The sequence below is a fragment of the Acanthisitta chloris genome, unplaced genomic scaffold (genome assembly GCF_000695815.1).
Source record: "Acanthisitta chloris isolate BGI_N310 unplaced genomic scaffold, ASM69581v1 scaffold9324, whole genome shotgun sequence".
Taxonomy (NCBI): Eukaryota; Metazoa; Chordata; class Aves; order Passeriformes; family Acanthisittidae; genus Acanthisitta; species Acanthisitta chloris.
Genome location: NW_008668765.1, coordinates 82,797 through 97,845, shown reverse-complemented (window position 1 = coordinate 97,845; position 15,049 = coordinate 82,797). Strand labels below are relative to the sequence as shown.

The 15,049-nt window shown below is 40.6% G+C and overlaps 1 protein-coding gene across 1 annotated transcript in view; it reads left to right on the top strand.

Annotated features, from left to right (window-relative positions):
- Positions 1-781: 781 nt before the first annotated feature.
- Positions 782-15,049, top strand: part of LOC103800680 (A disintegrin and metalloproteinase with thrombospondin motifs 12-like) — a gene marked incomplete at its 5' end in the record, with an annotated part of 57,237 nt that continues 42,969 nt past the window's right edge. The window contains 2 exons of the mRNA XM_009073065.1: positions 782-951; positions 11,376-11,509. Coding sequence (XP_009071313.1) covers positions 782-951; positions 11,376-11,509 — 304 coding nt within the window. The remainder of the gene's footprint in view (positions 952-11,375; positions 11,510-15,049) is intronic.

Here is a 15,049-nt window from a genome sequence, read left to right as displayed (position 1 = left end):
GGAAGTTTAGGTTAGATATTAGAAGGAGATTTTTTCCTGTAAAGGTGGTGAGATGCTGGAACAGGTTGCCCAGGCATGTGGTAGCTGCCCCGAACCTGGCGGTGTTCAAGACCAGAGTGGATGAGGCCTTGTGCAACCTGATCTAGTGAAGAGGTGTCCCTGCCCATGGGGGTGTTGGGACTAGATGATCTGTAAGGTCCATTCCAACCCCTAAATTCTATGATTCTATGAAATATTGCTTTATTAATACTGCAATGAATAAATAAATGCCCTCAAACACCAGGAGGGAACAATTTCTAGCAGTCTGATCCTGAGGACTCACCTTTCATGTTTTGTTCTACCTAACAGGTTTGTTCAAGTTTCAGACGAATGAGTTGAGAGGTAGAAAGGCAGAATTACCTAATACATATCTGAGTTCATGAAAGCTCTACATCTCGTTTTCAGAAATCGCCAGGGGGGTGCCTAACAGCAGAAATCCCTATCTTTTCTGAGAGAACAGTCAGTTGTTCTGGAAGGTATGGGATTTTGAGGCTGTCCATTTGATAAGTTAATTTGTTGTGAGCTCAGCTGGGTAGTGCCAAGAACTTTGGGACACAGTATTTGTCTAGATTTCTGTGCTCCATACTGGCATGTTTGAGTACTTAAACATGTGAACAGTATCTCTAACTGGTCAAGGATTCAGATTCACCTTGTTATGCCACGGGAACCTGAAATACTTTGTTCTTTTTAAACTATATTTTACCCAGTGTCTCATGTCCCCATCTCAATGTTCCTTTTCTAGACCACAATTTGGAGGAGACTACTGCACCGGAGAAAGAAAACGCTATCGTATGTGTAACATTAGCCCCTGTCTCAAAGGCTTGCCAACCTTTCGTCAGATGCAATGCAGTGAATTTGATACAGTTCCCTACCAGAATGAATTCTACCACTGGGTTCCTGTTTATAACACAGGTACCAAGTTACAAATTTTTTTTAATCTCTTGTATAAAAAGTCAAAGTTACAGACCTATGAGAGACTTCTTTGAGGACAAGAAGTCTCTGAATTTTAAGTCTTTTGATTAATTAGAGAGAAAAATCTGGTGTGCCTCTGTATGAGGGTGTTCCTTTTTTGTGTACACAAAGGCAATAGTTCTTCTCTACACATGGATGTTTTCCAAGAGCTCTGGTGCTAATGACTGTGATTGTAACTAGTCCAGTGCCTGGAAAGATAGTGCACAAAGAAAAGCTGTTGAAGTCATGTCAGTACTAATTGTTTGGGATAGACCTAAACCATCTTTTCCAGTGTCAACTACAGAACAAGTAGGGTAGTATAGCAAAGAGCTGAATGTTTGGCCCTGCAGGCATCACTGCACCCAATAAGCAGACTTGTTTGACTGCACAAGTGTGGCTTTACCGCTTCCAAACTCAGATCAGCATGATAGGTGTACATGGCACCACAATGAAGAAGTAGTATCTCAACAGGTTCATTATCATACTGACCTGTACCATAAAGACAGAGTCGATGACTCTGCCTTATAACTTGCTTTGTAATAGTTAGTTACTAAATACAAGAGTAATGGTTATTACTCTGCAGTTTCTTTGTGTTTGCATAAATGTAAGGTGTAGATTGTTCTGTAGAATTGCAGAATCACAGAATTGCTAGAGTTTGAAGGAACTATGAAGATCGTCCAGTCCAACCTCCCTTCCAGGCAGAATCACATAGTGCAGGATATGCTAGAACGTGTCTGGTCATTGGAGACTAAACTGTTAAACGACTGAACTGTTAAAGGTCAGTGACTCAAACAATCAGCCATTTGCAAAGGCATTGGGGGTGATTTGCTGCTAAGTTTGCACTCCCCAGCTGAAGGGGAGGAGAGTTTTAGGTGTGGTGACTAAACCTCTGGTCTGCATAAGAACAGCCCAGGTGTTGAGAGGACATACACCCATCACTGGCGGATGATAGCGTCAAACTGAGGTTTGCTGAGCAACAAGCTGATTTTTGAACCAGTCAAAGGATAAGGCTAAGAAGGAAATCCTGCAAGGTGGGATAATGCTTTTTATCATGCCAATTTCCTCTCTTACACAAATCTCTCAGGTGCAAAAACTCCCCCACTGCCACCCCAGGAAGGAATCAGGACATTCACATGTAGGCCTGTAGGTATTCATCCCTTCTGATAAGTCATAACTTACTGAACTTACGCTGGCATGAGAAACAGCAGTTGTGTCTTAGAAGGTATCATAAACAATCAAAGACACCTGAAGCACCCCCAGACTCATTTCTGGGGCATTCCATAAGAGGACTCTATGTGATCCACAGTGTTGCATCAGACAGGGTAAAACTCCCCCCACTAGGTAAGGTACCTGGGGGTTCCCACCTGAACCTCTATGTATATTAACCTATTGGTCTTCATGTTGTGTGAGCTTCCCCCACCCCCAATGGATCAAGACTGCAACCATCACTTCTACTAATGGACATCTAAATTCCAACAATCAAGTCTCATCACTGGATCCATGGGTGGTGATATCTTTCCTCTCCACCATCTACTCTTATCCTTTCTTTCCCTTATATATTCTTTATTTTTATAGTTTTATATTGCCATATTCCCATAAATAATAACCAAAGCAGCAACATATCTCCTTTCCATTGCAACCAAATTGTTCTAAAATAAACCTGCCAGATATACATATACACAAATATATACTTCAGTAGTATTTCATTCTAATCCCCACAAAGGGATCTATTAACTAGAATCTCATTTACTCCACCTATGGGGCTGGTCTTAATACACATCTGGGTGGGTTTTGAATGCCTCCAGAGAGGGAGACTCCATGATCTCCCTGGGCAGTCTGTTCCAGTGTTCTGCCACCCTCAGTATGAAGAAGCTCTTCCTCAAGTTGAGGTAGAACTTCTTGTGTTTTAGTTTATGGCCATTGCTCCTTGTCCTGACACTGGGCACCACGGAAAAGAATATGTCACCATCCTTCTGACAGTTTTCTTTGAGATAGTTATGTGCATTAAATGAGATCCCCTCGCAGTCTCCTCTTCTTTAGACTAAAGAGGTCCAGCTCCTTCAGTTTCTCCTCATAAGAGAGATGCTCCAGAACCCTAATCATTTTTGTGGCCTTCCACCGAACCCTCTGCAGTAGTTCCTTGTCTTTCTGAGAAGCTCAGAAGTGGACACAGTACTCCAGATGTGGTCTCACTGGGGCCACTCAACCTGCTGGCCATGCTCTTCCCAATGTACCTCAGGGTACCAGTGATACTCTTTGCCAAAAGGGCACACTGCTGGCTCATGATCAATTTGTCATACACCAAGACTCCCAGGTCCTTCCTGGCAGAGCTGTTCTCTATTATGTCAGCCCCTTACCTGTACTGGTACTTGGGGTTATTCCTCCCCAGGTGCAGTCCTCTACATTTACCCTTAGTGAACTTCATTAGTTTTCTCTCGGCCCAGCTCTTGAGCTTGTCAGGGTCCTGGTGAATGGCAGCACAGCCTTCAGGTGTATCAGCCACTCCCCCCAGTTTCATATCATCAGCAAACTTGCTACCAAGATATTTTGTATGAAAAAATGAGCCAGTTAGGGTAGTGAAGATCAGGATTAAACTTCCTGTTTCATTTGCCAATAGTATTTTTCAGCATATTCATTGCATGTTCAGTTATTGGCAGTTCAGAATTGATTTTCTACATGTTAGCTACTCTTTCAATTTAATCTAACAAATTCACTATTGAAGATGAACTTAGAGCAAACAGACTTCCTGGAAAACTTCCGATGAAAGAAAATATGGTTGATAGAAAAAGATCTTTTCAGAAGGACTCCCAGTAAAACAAACCATGACAAATGATAACAGCCTAATATTTAAGCCAAAACCAAACTCATAAAATATTTTCTATAGTCACCTGTCATTGAAATTAGGATTTCAGACCTCTATTCCTCAGGGTGTACCTCTGCAGGGTACAGCCTTGGTTCTGTTCATGTCTTCTCTAGGATGGTGCTACAGAACTAGTAGTTCTGCATGGGAGTTTGCTGCACAAAATCTGTTTTTAAAGGTCATTAGGAACCATGAAACAAATGCTTCTTGCAGAATGGAAGGCAGGCCTGTGGTCTGTCCATGCCATATTTCAAATAGAGCTGATTGGAGCTTTACAGACAAAATACTTATCTTTAAAGTGCTGTACTGCTGAGCCTGATAAATTACATCTGGAACATCCCCTGCAAAATCCTTCAAATACCAAGGAAATATTTTTCTTCTGTGCCTTAAAAAGCTTTCTGACTGTTTTCACCCATTTTCTCGGCAGCCAGAATTTCAGCCTGGAGTTACATGTTTTCCCCATGATCTGTGATGTCCTTAATGTTTGTAGTTTCATGCTTACATTCCATTACAGCATTTGAAGTGTTTTCTTGCTGCTAAACTCTTCACTTACAATAATTGTGGCTTCTACAGATAAGCAGGCTCTTCTGGTAACACGCATAAGCAGAGCCAAGTCCTATGCTCGTCCATCTGATCCCATCATTGTATGGCTGTGGTCAGTTCTTCAGACATTGTCTCTGCTGCTTCCTTCCTCCTCACACCATTCTCCTGCTCCAGCATGGGGTCCCTCCCATGGGAGTCAGTATTCCTTGAACTTCTCCAATGGGAGTCCTTCCCATGGGCTGCACTTCTTCACAAACAGCTCCAGCATGGGTCCCTGCCATAGGTGCAGTCCTTCAGGACAGGCTGCTCAAGCATGGGTCCCTGAGAGGGTGGCAAGTCCTGCCAGCAAACCTGCTCCAGTGTGGGCTCCTTTCTCCATGGGATCATGGGTGCTGCTAGGATCCTGCTCTGTAGTGAGCTTTCCATGGGGTCACAGCCTTTTTTGGGCATCCACCTGCTTCAGTGTGGGGTCCTCCATGGGCTGGAGGTGTATCTCTGCTCCTGTGTACCTTCATGGCTCAGGGGCACAGCTTGCCACACATGGTCTGCACCATGGGCTGCAGGGGAATCTCTACTCTGGCACCTGGAACACCTCCTCTCCCTCCTCCTTCATGGACCTGGGTGCCTGGAGGGCTGTTGCTCTTACACATTCTCTCTCTTCTCTCCTGGCTGTAGTTGTACAGGAGGTTTTTTTCCCTTTCTTAAACCTATTATCCCAGAGGTGCTGCCCCAGTCACTGATGTGCTCTGCTGTGGCCAGCAGCAGGTCCATCTTGGAGCAGGCTGGCATTGACTTCATTGGACATGGGGAAAGCTTCTGGCAGCTTCTCATAAAAGCTGTAGCCCACCCCACTACCAACAACTTGCCACACAAACCCAGTACAGCCTATGTTTTAGTATCAGGCATTTTAAATCCTCTTGTGCTGCACATGGAGTATAAAGGGAAAAGAAAATATAATCAAGTTTTCCCTAAACCTAAGTGCACATACAGTTTTTGTGTGGAAGGGTCTAGTTGAGGAGATGAATTCCTGAGTTAGACATTTTGTGATATTTTAGGCATTCTGTGTTCCTTTATGCTGCTGAAAAAGCAGTAAATGATCTGGGTGGTCACAATTCTTTCTCCTGGCTTTAATTTTGTAGCTTATGTAAAGCAGTTATAATGAATGTCACATACCTAAACAGTCTTTTCTGTTGTGTAAATTGTACCTACACAAGAGGACTAAGATTCTGTAGAGTAGCTTATGATTTAATATATGATGAGATGCAACAAGCAGATTTAACAAGCAGCCTGGCAGAAGAGCAGTAGACATCTTGCTGTTACCTAGGTTACGTACGTTTAAGGTTCCAACTGAGAATTTTCGGTTTTAAATGACTTTGGGCCTGTTGGGAAACTTGTATAGTCCTTATTGTGGGGTTGTCCTGGACCTCAGAAACCCATGTGGTCAAGCTGGAGCACTTGAGTATCTCTGGAGTCTTAAAATGATGGGGACTTCAAAGTTCAAGGGTGTCTAAACCATCCAGCAGCTCTGTACAGGATATTTTCTGAATTTTTCTCATGACCCAGGCCCCCGTTTTAACACTTCAGTCAGACTTTGGTGCTCATCTACTTCTCTTACTGTCAGGCTGACCCCACATTTATTTATTTCATGGCATTTGACAAATTCCATTTATACCAATCTGATAGCTTCTCAGGGCTTAACTTCCGTGTATGAGTCCTACGTTAAATCTACTGCCTGCCTTTATTTTCTCAATCTGTGCCAGGATCATTTAATATACTCTCAAATAGGGTTTGTATTGTTAAAGTGTTTTAAATTTCATAATTCTTCCAAAATGTGATATGTGTATCAAGTAAGATCTGTTCTGATATAGTCACAGGAGCTGAGCTAACAGCGTGAAATATTGTTTCTGCTGCCACTGTTTTAAAATTAAACTTCCTTTTGGAGTTCCAAGCTTGGTTAAAGTGATAAAGTATCTTCGCCTCAGCGTTTTTTCCTTTTTTTGTCTGTGTTTGTTAACTGTCTTTTCTAATTTTCTTCAGTCTGAATTTCCTCAGCCAATTCTGAGTTCTCACTGAGGTGAGGGTTTGAAGAGAAGAGGTCTACCTCCTTTCTTCCTTGTGAAGTAGGGGAAAATATTGAACCCTTATCTTCTGCTGACAGACACATTAATCACATCCTTCTTAGTTAGGTTAAGCTGGATCCTTTCTGCATGTTAACTCATGGGTGTCAGCTACGAGGTTAAGAAATTTAAATTGGGAAGAAATATGTTCCTTTCTAGTTATCTTCATGTTGTTCTGTTTATACTTGGTGAATCTGAATTTTGTGTAGTATATGGAGGGGGAAAAAGATCACATGTCCAATTTTTTTTGGTTTTTACTTAGCTTTGTTGGTTTGCTTCCTCAGTTACCTTCTGATTACAAATAAGTCTTGGTACTTATGGGAGCTCTGTGGCTTGGAATTCCACTACATCTTTGTTTCTTGTATGTATTAGAGTATTGAACTTGTCTCTGGTCAAATCAGCAGCATAATCTTGGTGCAGGATATGGGAACTACATAAAAAACAGGATGCAATTTTTCTAGGCTGCCGAGCATTGGTGGCACCTCAGGTAAAATTTTATGCCCAGCTAGGAGCAAGGTACTGGCAGAAGGATTCCGCCAAACTAGAGGTTTACAGGAGAGCAACGTGGAAGTCATAAAGTCACTGAGAGGGAATTTTTACTTTGCAAGGACAAGAGAGAATGGCTTTCAACTGACAGAGGACAGGTTTAGACTAGATATATGGAAGAAAATCTTTAATGTGAGAGTGGTGAGGCAATGGTACAGGTTTCCCAGAGAAACTGTGGATGCCCCATCCATGGAAGTGTTCAAGGCCAGATTGGATGGGGTTCTAAGCAATGTGGTCTAGTGGAAGGTGTCCCTGCCCATGGATGATCTTTAAGTTCTCTTCCAACACAAACCATTCTGTGATTCTATGATTTGAAAAACATTTGAAAAAGCAAGCTTTGCTCTAGAAAGGAGGAGATGGAGTGAGTTAAATGCCAGCTACTCAAGAAAACTAGTATTTAACATGCTTATCTCTGAACTAGTAGAGATACAGGCTACCAAGACTACATGTCTCTGTACCATGTCTTGCTCAGGTCTGGAAGAAGCTCTTGAGATCCGAGAAGTTCTGTTAACTGACTTCACAAAGCAGGACACTGTAGTCTTACCAATGCAGTTTGTATGTAGCTCTTCTGCTTGCATACTTGGATTTGATATCAAGTTTTCTGTCACTGTACTTCATATTGCAACTTCCCATCCCCTCCACTTGTGCAGTACAGGAAACCCAAGCAAGAAACTGATCCAGCAGTTCTTCCTCTCCATGAAAGGTATAAAAAGCAGAAACAGCCAAAACAGTAGGAGAGAACTTTAGGTTACACATTAAGAAATCTTCACTGCCATATGGGTGGTTAAGTGTTAGAGCAGTTACCTAAAGGTTTTGAGGAATGAATATTGTAATCGTAGGTATAAATACAATCTAAGCAGGAGCAGTCTAAGTGGCTTCGATCCTATTTTGGGGTGGAAGGATGGGTAAAATTTTGTGGGCAAGCAGAAATCAGCTCTGGTTAAACAGTAATACAGAGTGCTTTTTTTGAACAGGAACTTTGCGACCATGGTCATTACTAAATGTTCACAGATTGGATCTAGTATTTCATGCATATGCTGGATTGCAGGAATTTATGTATATTTTGGCCTAAAAGTTACACAGATGACAGCCTTTTTGTTAAAGTTTGATCATTAATTAATCAAATTTGCTGAAGTAAATGAAGCTGAACTGACTGCTTTAATGAGCCCCTTCTGAGCAACCCTAGTGCTTAAATTCATCGCAGTTTAGTCTTTTTAAATCTTCAGGACTGAAATAAAAAAAAAGTCTTAATTAATGCCAGTCAGGAAATGTATTTGTTTATATTTCCAGAAATTTATTTGTTTTCCTTGTGTGTGAGTTTGCTTTCTGAAAATAGATGAAAGTACTTTCTACATCTGTATCTGCTCTGTGCTTAAAATATTAGACTTTCGGAGGACAGTGGCTGATTCTGATACAGCTTATTTGTAGTCCTAACATAATAGAGACAAGATCCCTGAGCTCAGCCGTAATAAATAATAATGATAGCTAAGTAAATAATTTCAGAAAATGAATGGCAAATACAGGGCTGGCATAATCTCCAGGCTGCTGTCCTAACCAGCCTTTCTGAAGGCAAAAATCAAATAAATATCAGGTAGGTCTGAGTTTGTGTGGAGGGAGAAAAACCCTCTCATTTCTAGTGAGGCTCAGTAAAAAATGTATAGGAAGAAAAAAACATTTGTGAGTAGGATCTAAGTTTAGATCATTTACTCCAACTAAGAAAACCAGGAAATCTTTCATGCCTAGAAAACCTTTGCAAGTCTGAAACTTTGTGTGTTATTTATTTTTACTTTTCATTTTGAGATTTCTCTTTCTCTACAATCTGATTCTGAGTTGTGTACTTATGCATCATAGTTACAACAGGAATATGTCAGGGGTTAGCACTCTCTGCTTCTTCTCGCTAGGTGATGTCTGAGATGAAATTACTTGTTATGTCAACAAACAAGTAGGGAGGAAGTAGAGATACCAAACTGCTGCTCTACATGTTTCATTACAGACAATGTGGAAGCTGAAATGACTTTCTGTAAAGTGTGTGTCTGTCAGGGGCGATTCTGAGCAGGTGACAGAGTACCTGGACTTCTGGGATTCTGCTTGCCAAAAGGGTAGTGTGCTTTGAGTTTAAAAAATGCTGTATTGAGAAGGTAGGCAAGGTGACACAAAATTTTAAGCACTAAAGTGATCAAATTACCCACATGGCTGTAAAACGATTGCTGCAGATAGAAGTAAAATTACCTTTATCATTTATCATGACAGGTCTTATCAAAACAAGTGATGGATATTATGGCTGGTATTTTTCACAGAGGGGTTTGCTGCTTGTAAGGATTGCACACATCACGTTCTTGCCTGAGAATCTTTTGTAGCTGCATCTCTGCTGATGTTCTTGAACATGAGTCACATCACATTGAATTCCACCAGGTGTATAACCTTGGTCCATGCATGTCCTCTGGTTTCAGTCACTCTCTTGCCCTTTACCAAGGCATTTTTGTTTGAGAAGCCACAAGTGCAACATTGTTGACAGTGCTAAGGTGCCATGTTATCTTTACTGATGAGGAAAAAAGCAAAAGTCCTCACTAAGATTTTGGATTTCTTTTACTGTTGTTTTTTTTTAAAATATATTTTGGATCCTAGTGCTGCAGAGAGTCTGTTTACATCAATGAGATTCACAGTTCTAAAGCTCAGGATGTGTAGGATTCAGTCCTTAAGCTGAATCCACTTTGAGGACAGGAGCTACAGTCACCTTTGTGCACTGTGTGGTGTTGTGTGTATGTTGCTGCTGTACAAACAAGAGCAATGAGAGCAAATTTCCCTCTTTCAAAAAAGCCCAAAAAACTCTTTTGTAGGAAAGTATTTAGTTTCTTTTTGGTGCAATGAAATGAAAAGAAACTAAATACTTTTATTTAATTCAAACCACAAGTTTGAATTTCTCTCATTACCAAGATTTCTTGAAACACATTTCTTTGTATGACACAAATCAGGTCAACAAAGGAGGAGAGATGGAAGAAAGAAATTCTTCTACCAGGACCGAGAAGACTTAGAGTTACCCTGCATCCCTCTGAGATCAAGGGAGTGGATTCTAGCGACTCTGTCAAGCACAGGATGAAACTGTCACTCAGCAGAGGCACCTCTGCAGCACACGGAGAGATTGTTTAAAAATGGCTTAATAATGGTGCCTTAAAGTCCCTATGGACTGGTGGTGTTAAGGCCCACGGCTTTGCTGAGCAAAGCACTTCATCTTGCTGAGCATGAACAAATTGCTTTAACATCGGGCTAGACTGGGGTCTTGGAACAGACCAAACCCAGAAGACAGGCCCTCTGTTACTGCCCCTTGTCAATATGAGAGTGGATGATTTTTAATTCAGTCACATAATTCAGGCTCTGCTGGAGAGTTTCCAGGGAGTGATGCAAAGGCAGGGATTATATCTGTCTTTGCCTTGACCCTCGTTTCAGCTCTAACTCATCTTCCATGTACACAATGCATTTATCAAATTTGTGTCCTTTGTCTCTCTGATGTCTGAGTTTCAAAATTTGCCTTTCCCAAAGGCCACTGTCTGAGGCAGGGCAGTGCATGTTTGGCTCTTCTTACTCCACGGATGGAATAGACTAAGGCTCTGATCCATACCAGATCATCTTGTTTCAGAGACTAAAGGTTGCATTTGCTACAGTTTTTTCTTCCCTGTTGTTTCTGTAGGACATCTATCCAAGAACAGCCTGGGTCTCTCAGACTCACCAGTGTTATCCCTATTTCATAAGCTGACAAGCAGGAAAAAAACCCAATGTTTGACATTATATATTAAGTGCCACCAATGATGTGATGCTCCACTGATGTGCAGAAGATCAGGACTGTTTGACTGCTGTCTGAGAAAGACTGACAGCAGTGCTGAAAAGTTGTAAATTATCTCTGAAATTGCTGTCATCAGCTGATGGAAAACTATTTCCTGTCAATATCCTTGGGCAATCCCACTCCCTCGCTGTTGACAGTTTTCTTTGCTGGTTTTCCCTCCCTTTCTCCATCACAGCTGACAGCCTCAGTACTGCCTAACTCAGCAACTGGCTCTTAATGTACTAGTGACGAGGAGCATGGAGGTGTAAGGGTACCAGCCTTCAGCTGCTTCCTAGAAGTTCACAGGTGGTATCTATCAGGCATGTGTCACTCTTAGCAATATGATCTGGCTCTGTTTACTTCTTCTAAGTAGGCCAGTTATGCCAAATGCCAGGGAAAGTGAGCAGATGGTTCAGTAAAGTAATACTGTCATTCCCTGTGCATTCCAGTCCAGTGACCTGCTGAAGTATTGCCTGAGCAAGTATCTTTGTTTTCCCTTCAGCAAACCCCTGTGAGCTCCACTGTCGCCCAATAGATGGCCATTTTTCAGAGAAGATGCTTGATGCAGTGACTGATGGTACTCCTTGCTTTGAAGGGAGGCACAGCCGAGATACCTGTATTAATGGCATGTGTAAGGTATTGGGTATGTTTGCATGTTTCTTTCTCTACAGTTTTGTTTTATAAAGTTGTGTTAAAACACTTAGTAATTTTTTTCTTTTAGGATCAAGGCCAAGTACTCCATTTTATCACATTTTTAATGACCATGGAAGCAAGTTTATAGAAACAGCTTTCCAAGTAGACATTAGAGTTGTTTCCACACTTTTTAGTGAATCCATTAAACTGAGTGCTTATTACTTTTGGTACCTTTTCATTCCTCTCTTTTTTCCATTATTTTAAAATGTTATTTTAAAAATTGTTTAAGTTTACAGCAATAAGTTGAATAACAGTGTACAATGAGATAACAGGCAAACACAGAGTACGTGGCTCAATAACATTCTGTTTATTTAAGAATAAATGTAATGGTCTCTGCATATTCTGCGTGTTGGCAACAGGTATCCAGGATGATGTGTGTGATATTTGAAGGTGTGTTCTGTAAATGCTGTAACATCCACAGTCTTATAATTGGTTTTAGTGAATTTCTTATCAATAAAGTGAGTATTTTGCTTGTAGGGGATGTATTTACAATTGTGGTTTATGTCATCAAACTGAGGTTTTATATACCGTATCCCCCTGAAGCCTGATAGCTTTTTTTCACTTAGCATTTTTGGAAACAAAAGCAGGACTTTGTGGCTTGTGAAAACTACATTAGACTTGTGGAAACCACACATTCAGTAGTGGGTTTGTATGTCCTAAGCCATTGAATCATATAAAAATGCAACTAGAAGAGACTTCAAGAAGTTTTCTTTTTCATCCCTTTACAAATTATATTCCTTTTTTGACATTTTTCACGTTATTTTCTTAAAGACTTCCAGTGATGGAAACTTCACATTTTTAACAGGCAATTTGCATACTCTCTCTTTAGATTTTATAGTTTAGTAGAATGCCAGTGCCTCAGAGAGCAGTAATAAAAGATTTGTTTTAAGTTTTCCTTGCAAGACATGCATTTGTGAAAGGGAATTACCAAGACCCTGCTCAAGTTCACAGTGAAGAGATCCTGCTTATCTTTGCTGAGGGCCTGGATGGTCCGTTGAACTATGGTGGTGAAAGACCTGACCTGCCTTTGAGCAGTTCAAGCCAGATGGAATTATGTCTTTAGCATATTGAACCATGCAGAAGATGTTGCATACTGTAGCAGTGCTTTTGACCTGCACTTGGAAGAGGCCAGTTGCTAAACTCAGAAGTCCCAGCTGGGCTGAAATCACTACGATTAGTTTCCATATGCTTTCTGTATTGGACCTTACTTGTGCCAGAATAAATTTATGCCTATTTTAGAGATAGGAAAACTTAATTAATCAGAACTGATAGGCCAGAGAAGAAAGGAAAGCTAATCTAATTGCAGTTTGTAGATGCTAGATATACTTTCACATTTATAGTTCTGTGGACTCCAAGTGTTTCTGAAAAATTCCCTCCAAGGTACCGTTTTTGTCAGTGTTTTGCATGTTGACTGCTGGTTCACATCTTCTGACAAACAGATTTAATTGGAATCAGGATCATGGAATGAACAATATAGCCATGGAACTACCACAAATGAGACCAAATGATGAATAGGTAACCGAAATAGCTCACATTATTGAAAGACAGCATGCTTTTATCTGAAATAGGTACCCAGCATAACACTTGCTTTTTCATACATCTTCATCTAATTCACTAGTATTTTAGTCCAGCTAGTTAAACACAATACATACATTAAAGGTCATGGAGAATAAATCTGGAAATGTGTTTAATATAATTAGTCTGGTGCATCATTCTTGCACTCTGATTGCAACATGTTGCTAATGATGTGGAAAAGGCATTCACAAACATTAGTCTATTAAAGTGCTGTTCTGGTTTTCAGAACTATATCTCACAAAAGCACTTCACATTTGTTCTGAGTACAAAAATGACGCTTCACTTTGTTCTGAAATTGAGCGAAAAATTAAATTGGTGGGATGGTATATTCACTGTCTGTATTGTTAACGTGGTCTGTATTGTTAAGTGGTGTGTAGAGTAGCTATTTTTTATCAGCCAAGTTCAGAGTTTTCCTACTTGGTGTGTCAAAGCAAGATAGATAGACTGAGATTCAGTTAAGAATTTAATCTTCTAAATTCATCTGATTTCATTCTGATTTTGCAGTTTGTCATGGTTTTGTTCAGAGCAGTCAGAGAAACTGGTCTTACTTTGATGGTTAAATGTGGTTTGAGATGCCTCATTTTAGCTACCTGAGATACACTGGCTGCTTTCCTAGCCATCCTGACAAAGTCATAATATGCATCTTCAAGTGAGAAGTAAGTACAGACAGACATTAGTGCTAATTCACATGGTCCTTACAATTTGTCCAATATGTAGGTCCTGATTTTTTAGAGCTCTTGTCTATGCCTCAGTGCAGAAGGAAGACTTACTGGTGAGGTGTTGTTAGTATGGTATTCCTTTACAACTTTACTTGTCAGTTCAAAGACAAACTAAAATTATTAACTCATTTGAGGGCTTGGCGTATAAAATAGCCTCTCTCAGCTTTGTTCTTACAGAGAAGAAGCATTCTGTCAGTAGATCTGATGAGATCTGTCAATAATTTAATCTCAAATCATCAAGATGTACCATGACTAGTTTGTTTCTTAACCCTATTCCTCAGCACTTTCTTTCAATTGTCACTTTTCCCCCTTTGTTTAAAAGATCTTTAAAGCATGTAGCCTATCTTCCTGTGTTTTAAATTGTATAGAATCATAGAATCAACCGGGTTGGAAGAGACCTCAAGAATCATTGAGTCCAACCCTACCATTGTTCCTAGGCCATGGCACTAAGTGCCACATCCAGTCTCAAGTGCAGCCTATGCCAACGTGTCACAAGTGCACTCTAATTCTTATGAGATCCAGTCAGTTGCTCTCCCAGTGTTAATGGGCAAAGATACTGCTGTCAGGGTACGTCTGTTTAGCACTGATATATGCATGACAGGGCTTGGCATCTCTGCTGTTTCTAGAAACTATTAATCTCCAGACCAGAATTTTGATAGGCTTAAGTGACCTTCAGTCATGCAAATCTGTGAGCTCTTCTCTGTGGTAATTCACAGTTGTTATGTTGAGAGAGTAACACTGTACTGGAGAATTACACAGCTGTGTAGTACTAGGGAGGAAACCAGTTTTTTATCTTGCTGAAAAGTAGATTTCTTGGATTTTTAGGTAGTAGCTTTACTGCCTCTCACTGTAGTTCAGCTTCCTCCTCCCACTACTAGCCCAACAGGACATTGATTCAGACCCTTATTGACAAATTATGAGATAAATTAATGCATTGGGACACCTTTCTCCCCATTCAAGACAATGTCATGGACAACATGAAATGAACCTTATGTCTTTATTTGAAGACCAGTGGGGGAGACAAAAGGAAGGAAGACCTTAAATTAATGCAATGTACTGTTCATGTAACTGGTACTCGGGCAGTACATCCAGGCTGTGGCTTTCAGTGACAACAAGAACTTCTTGTATCTGTCCCCTGCTGTCAATCTGATATGAAAGCCTCTCCCTCTGGAAATAGAAAAGGAGCAAT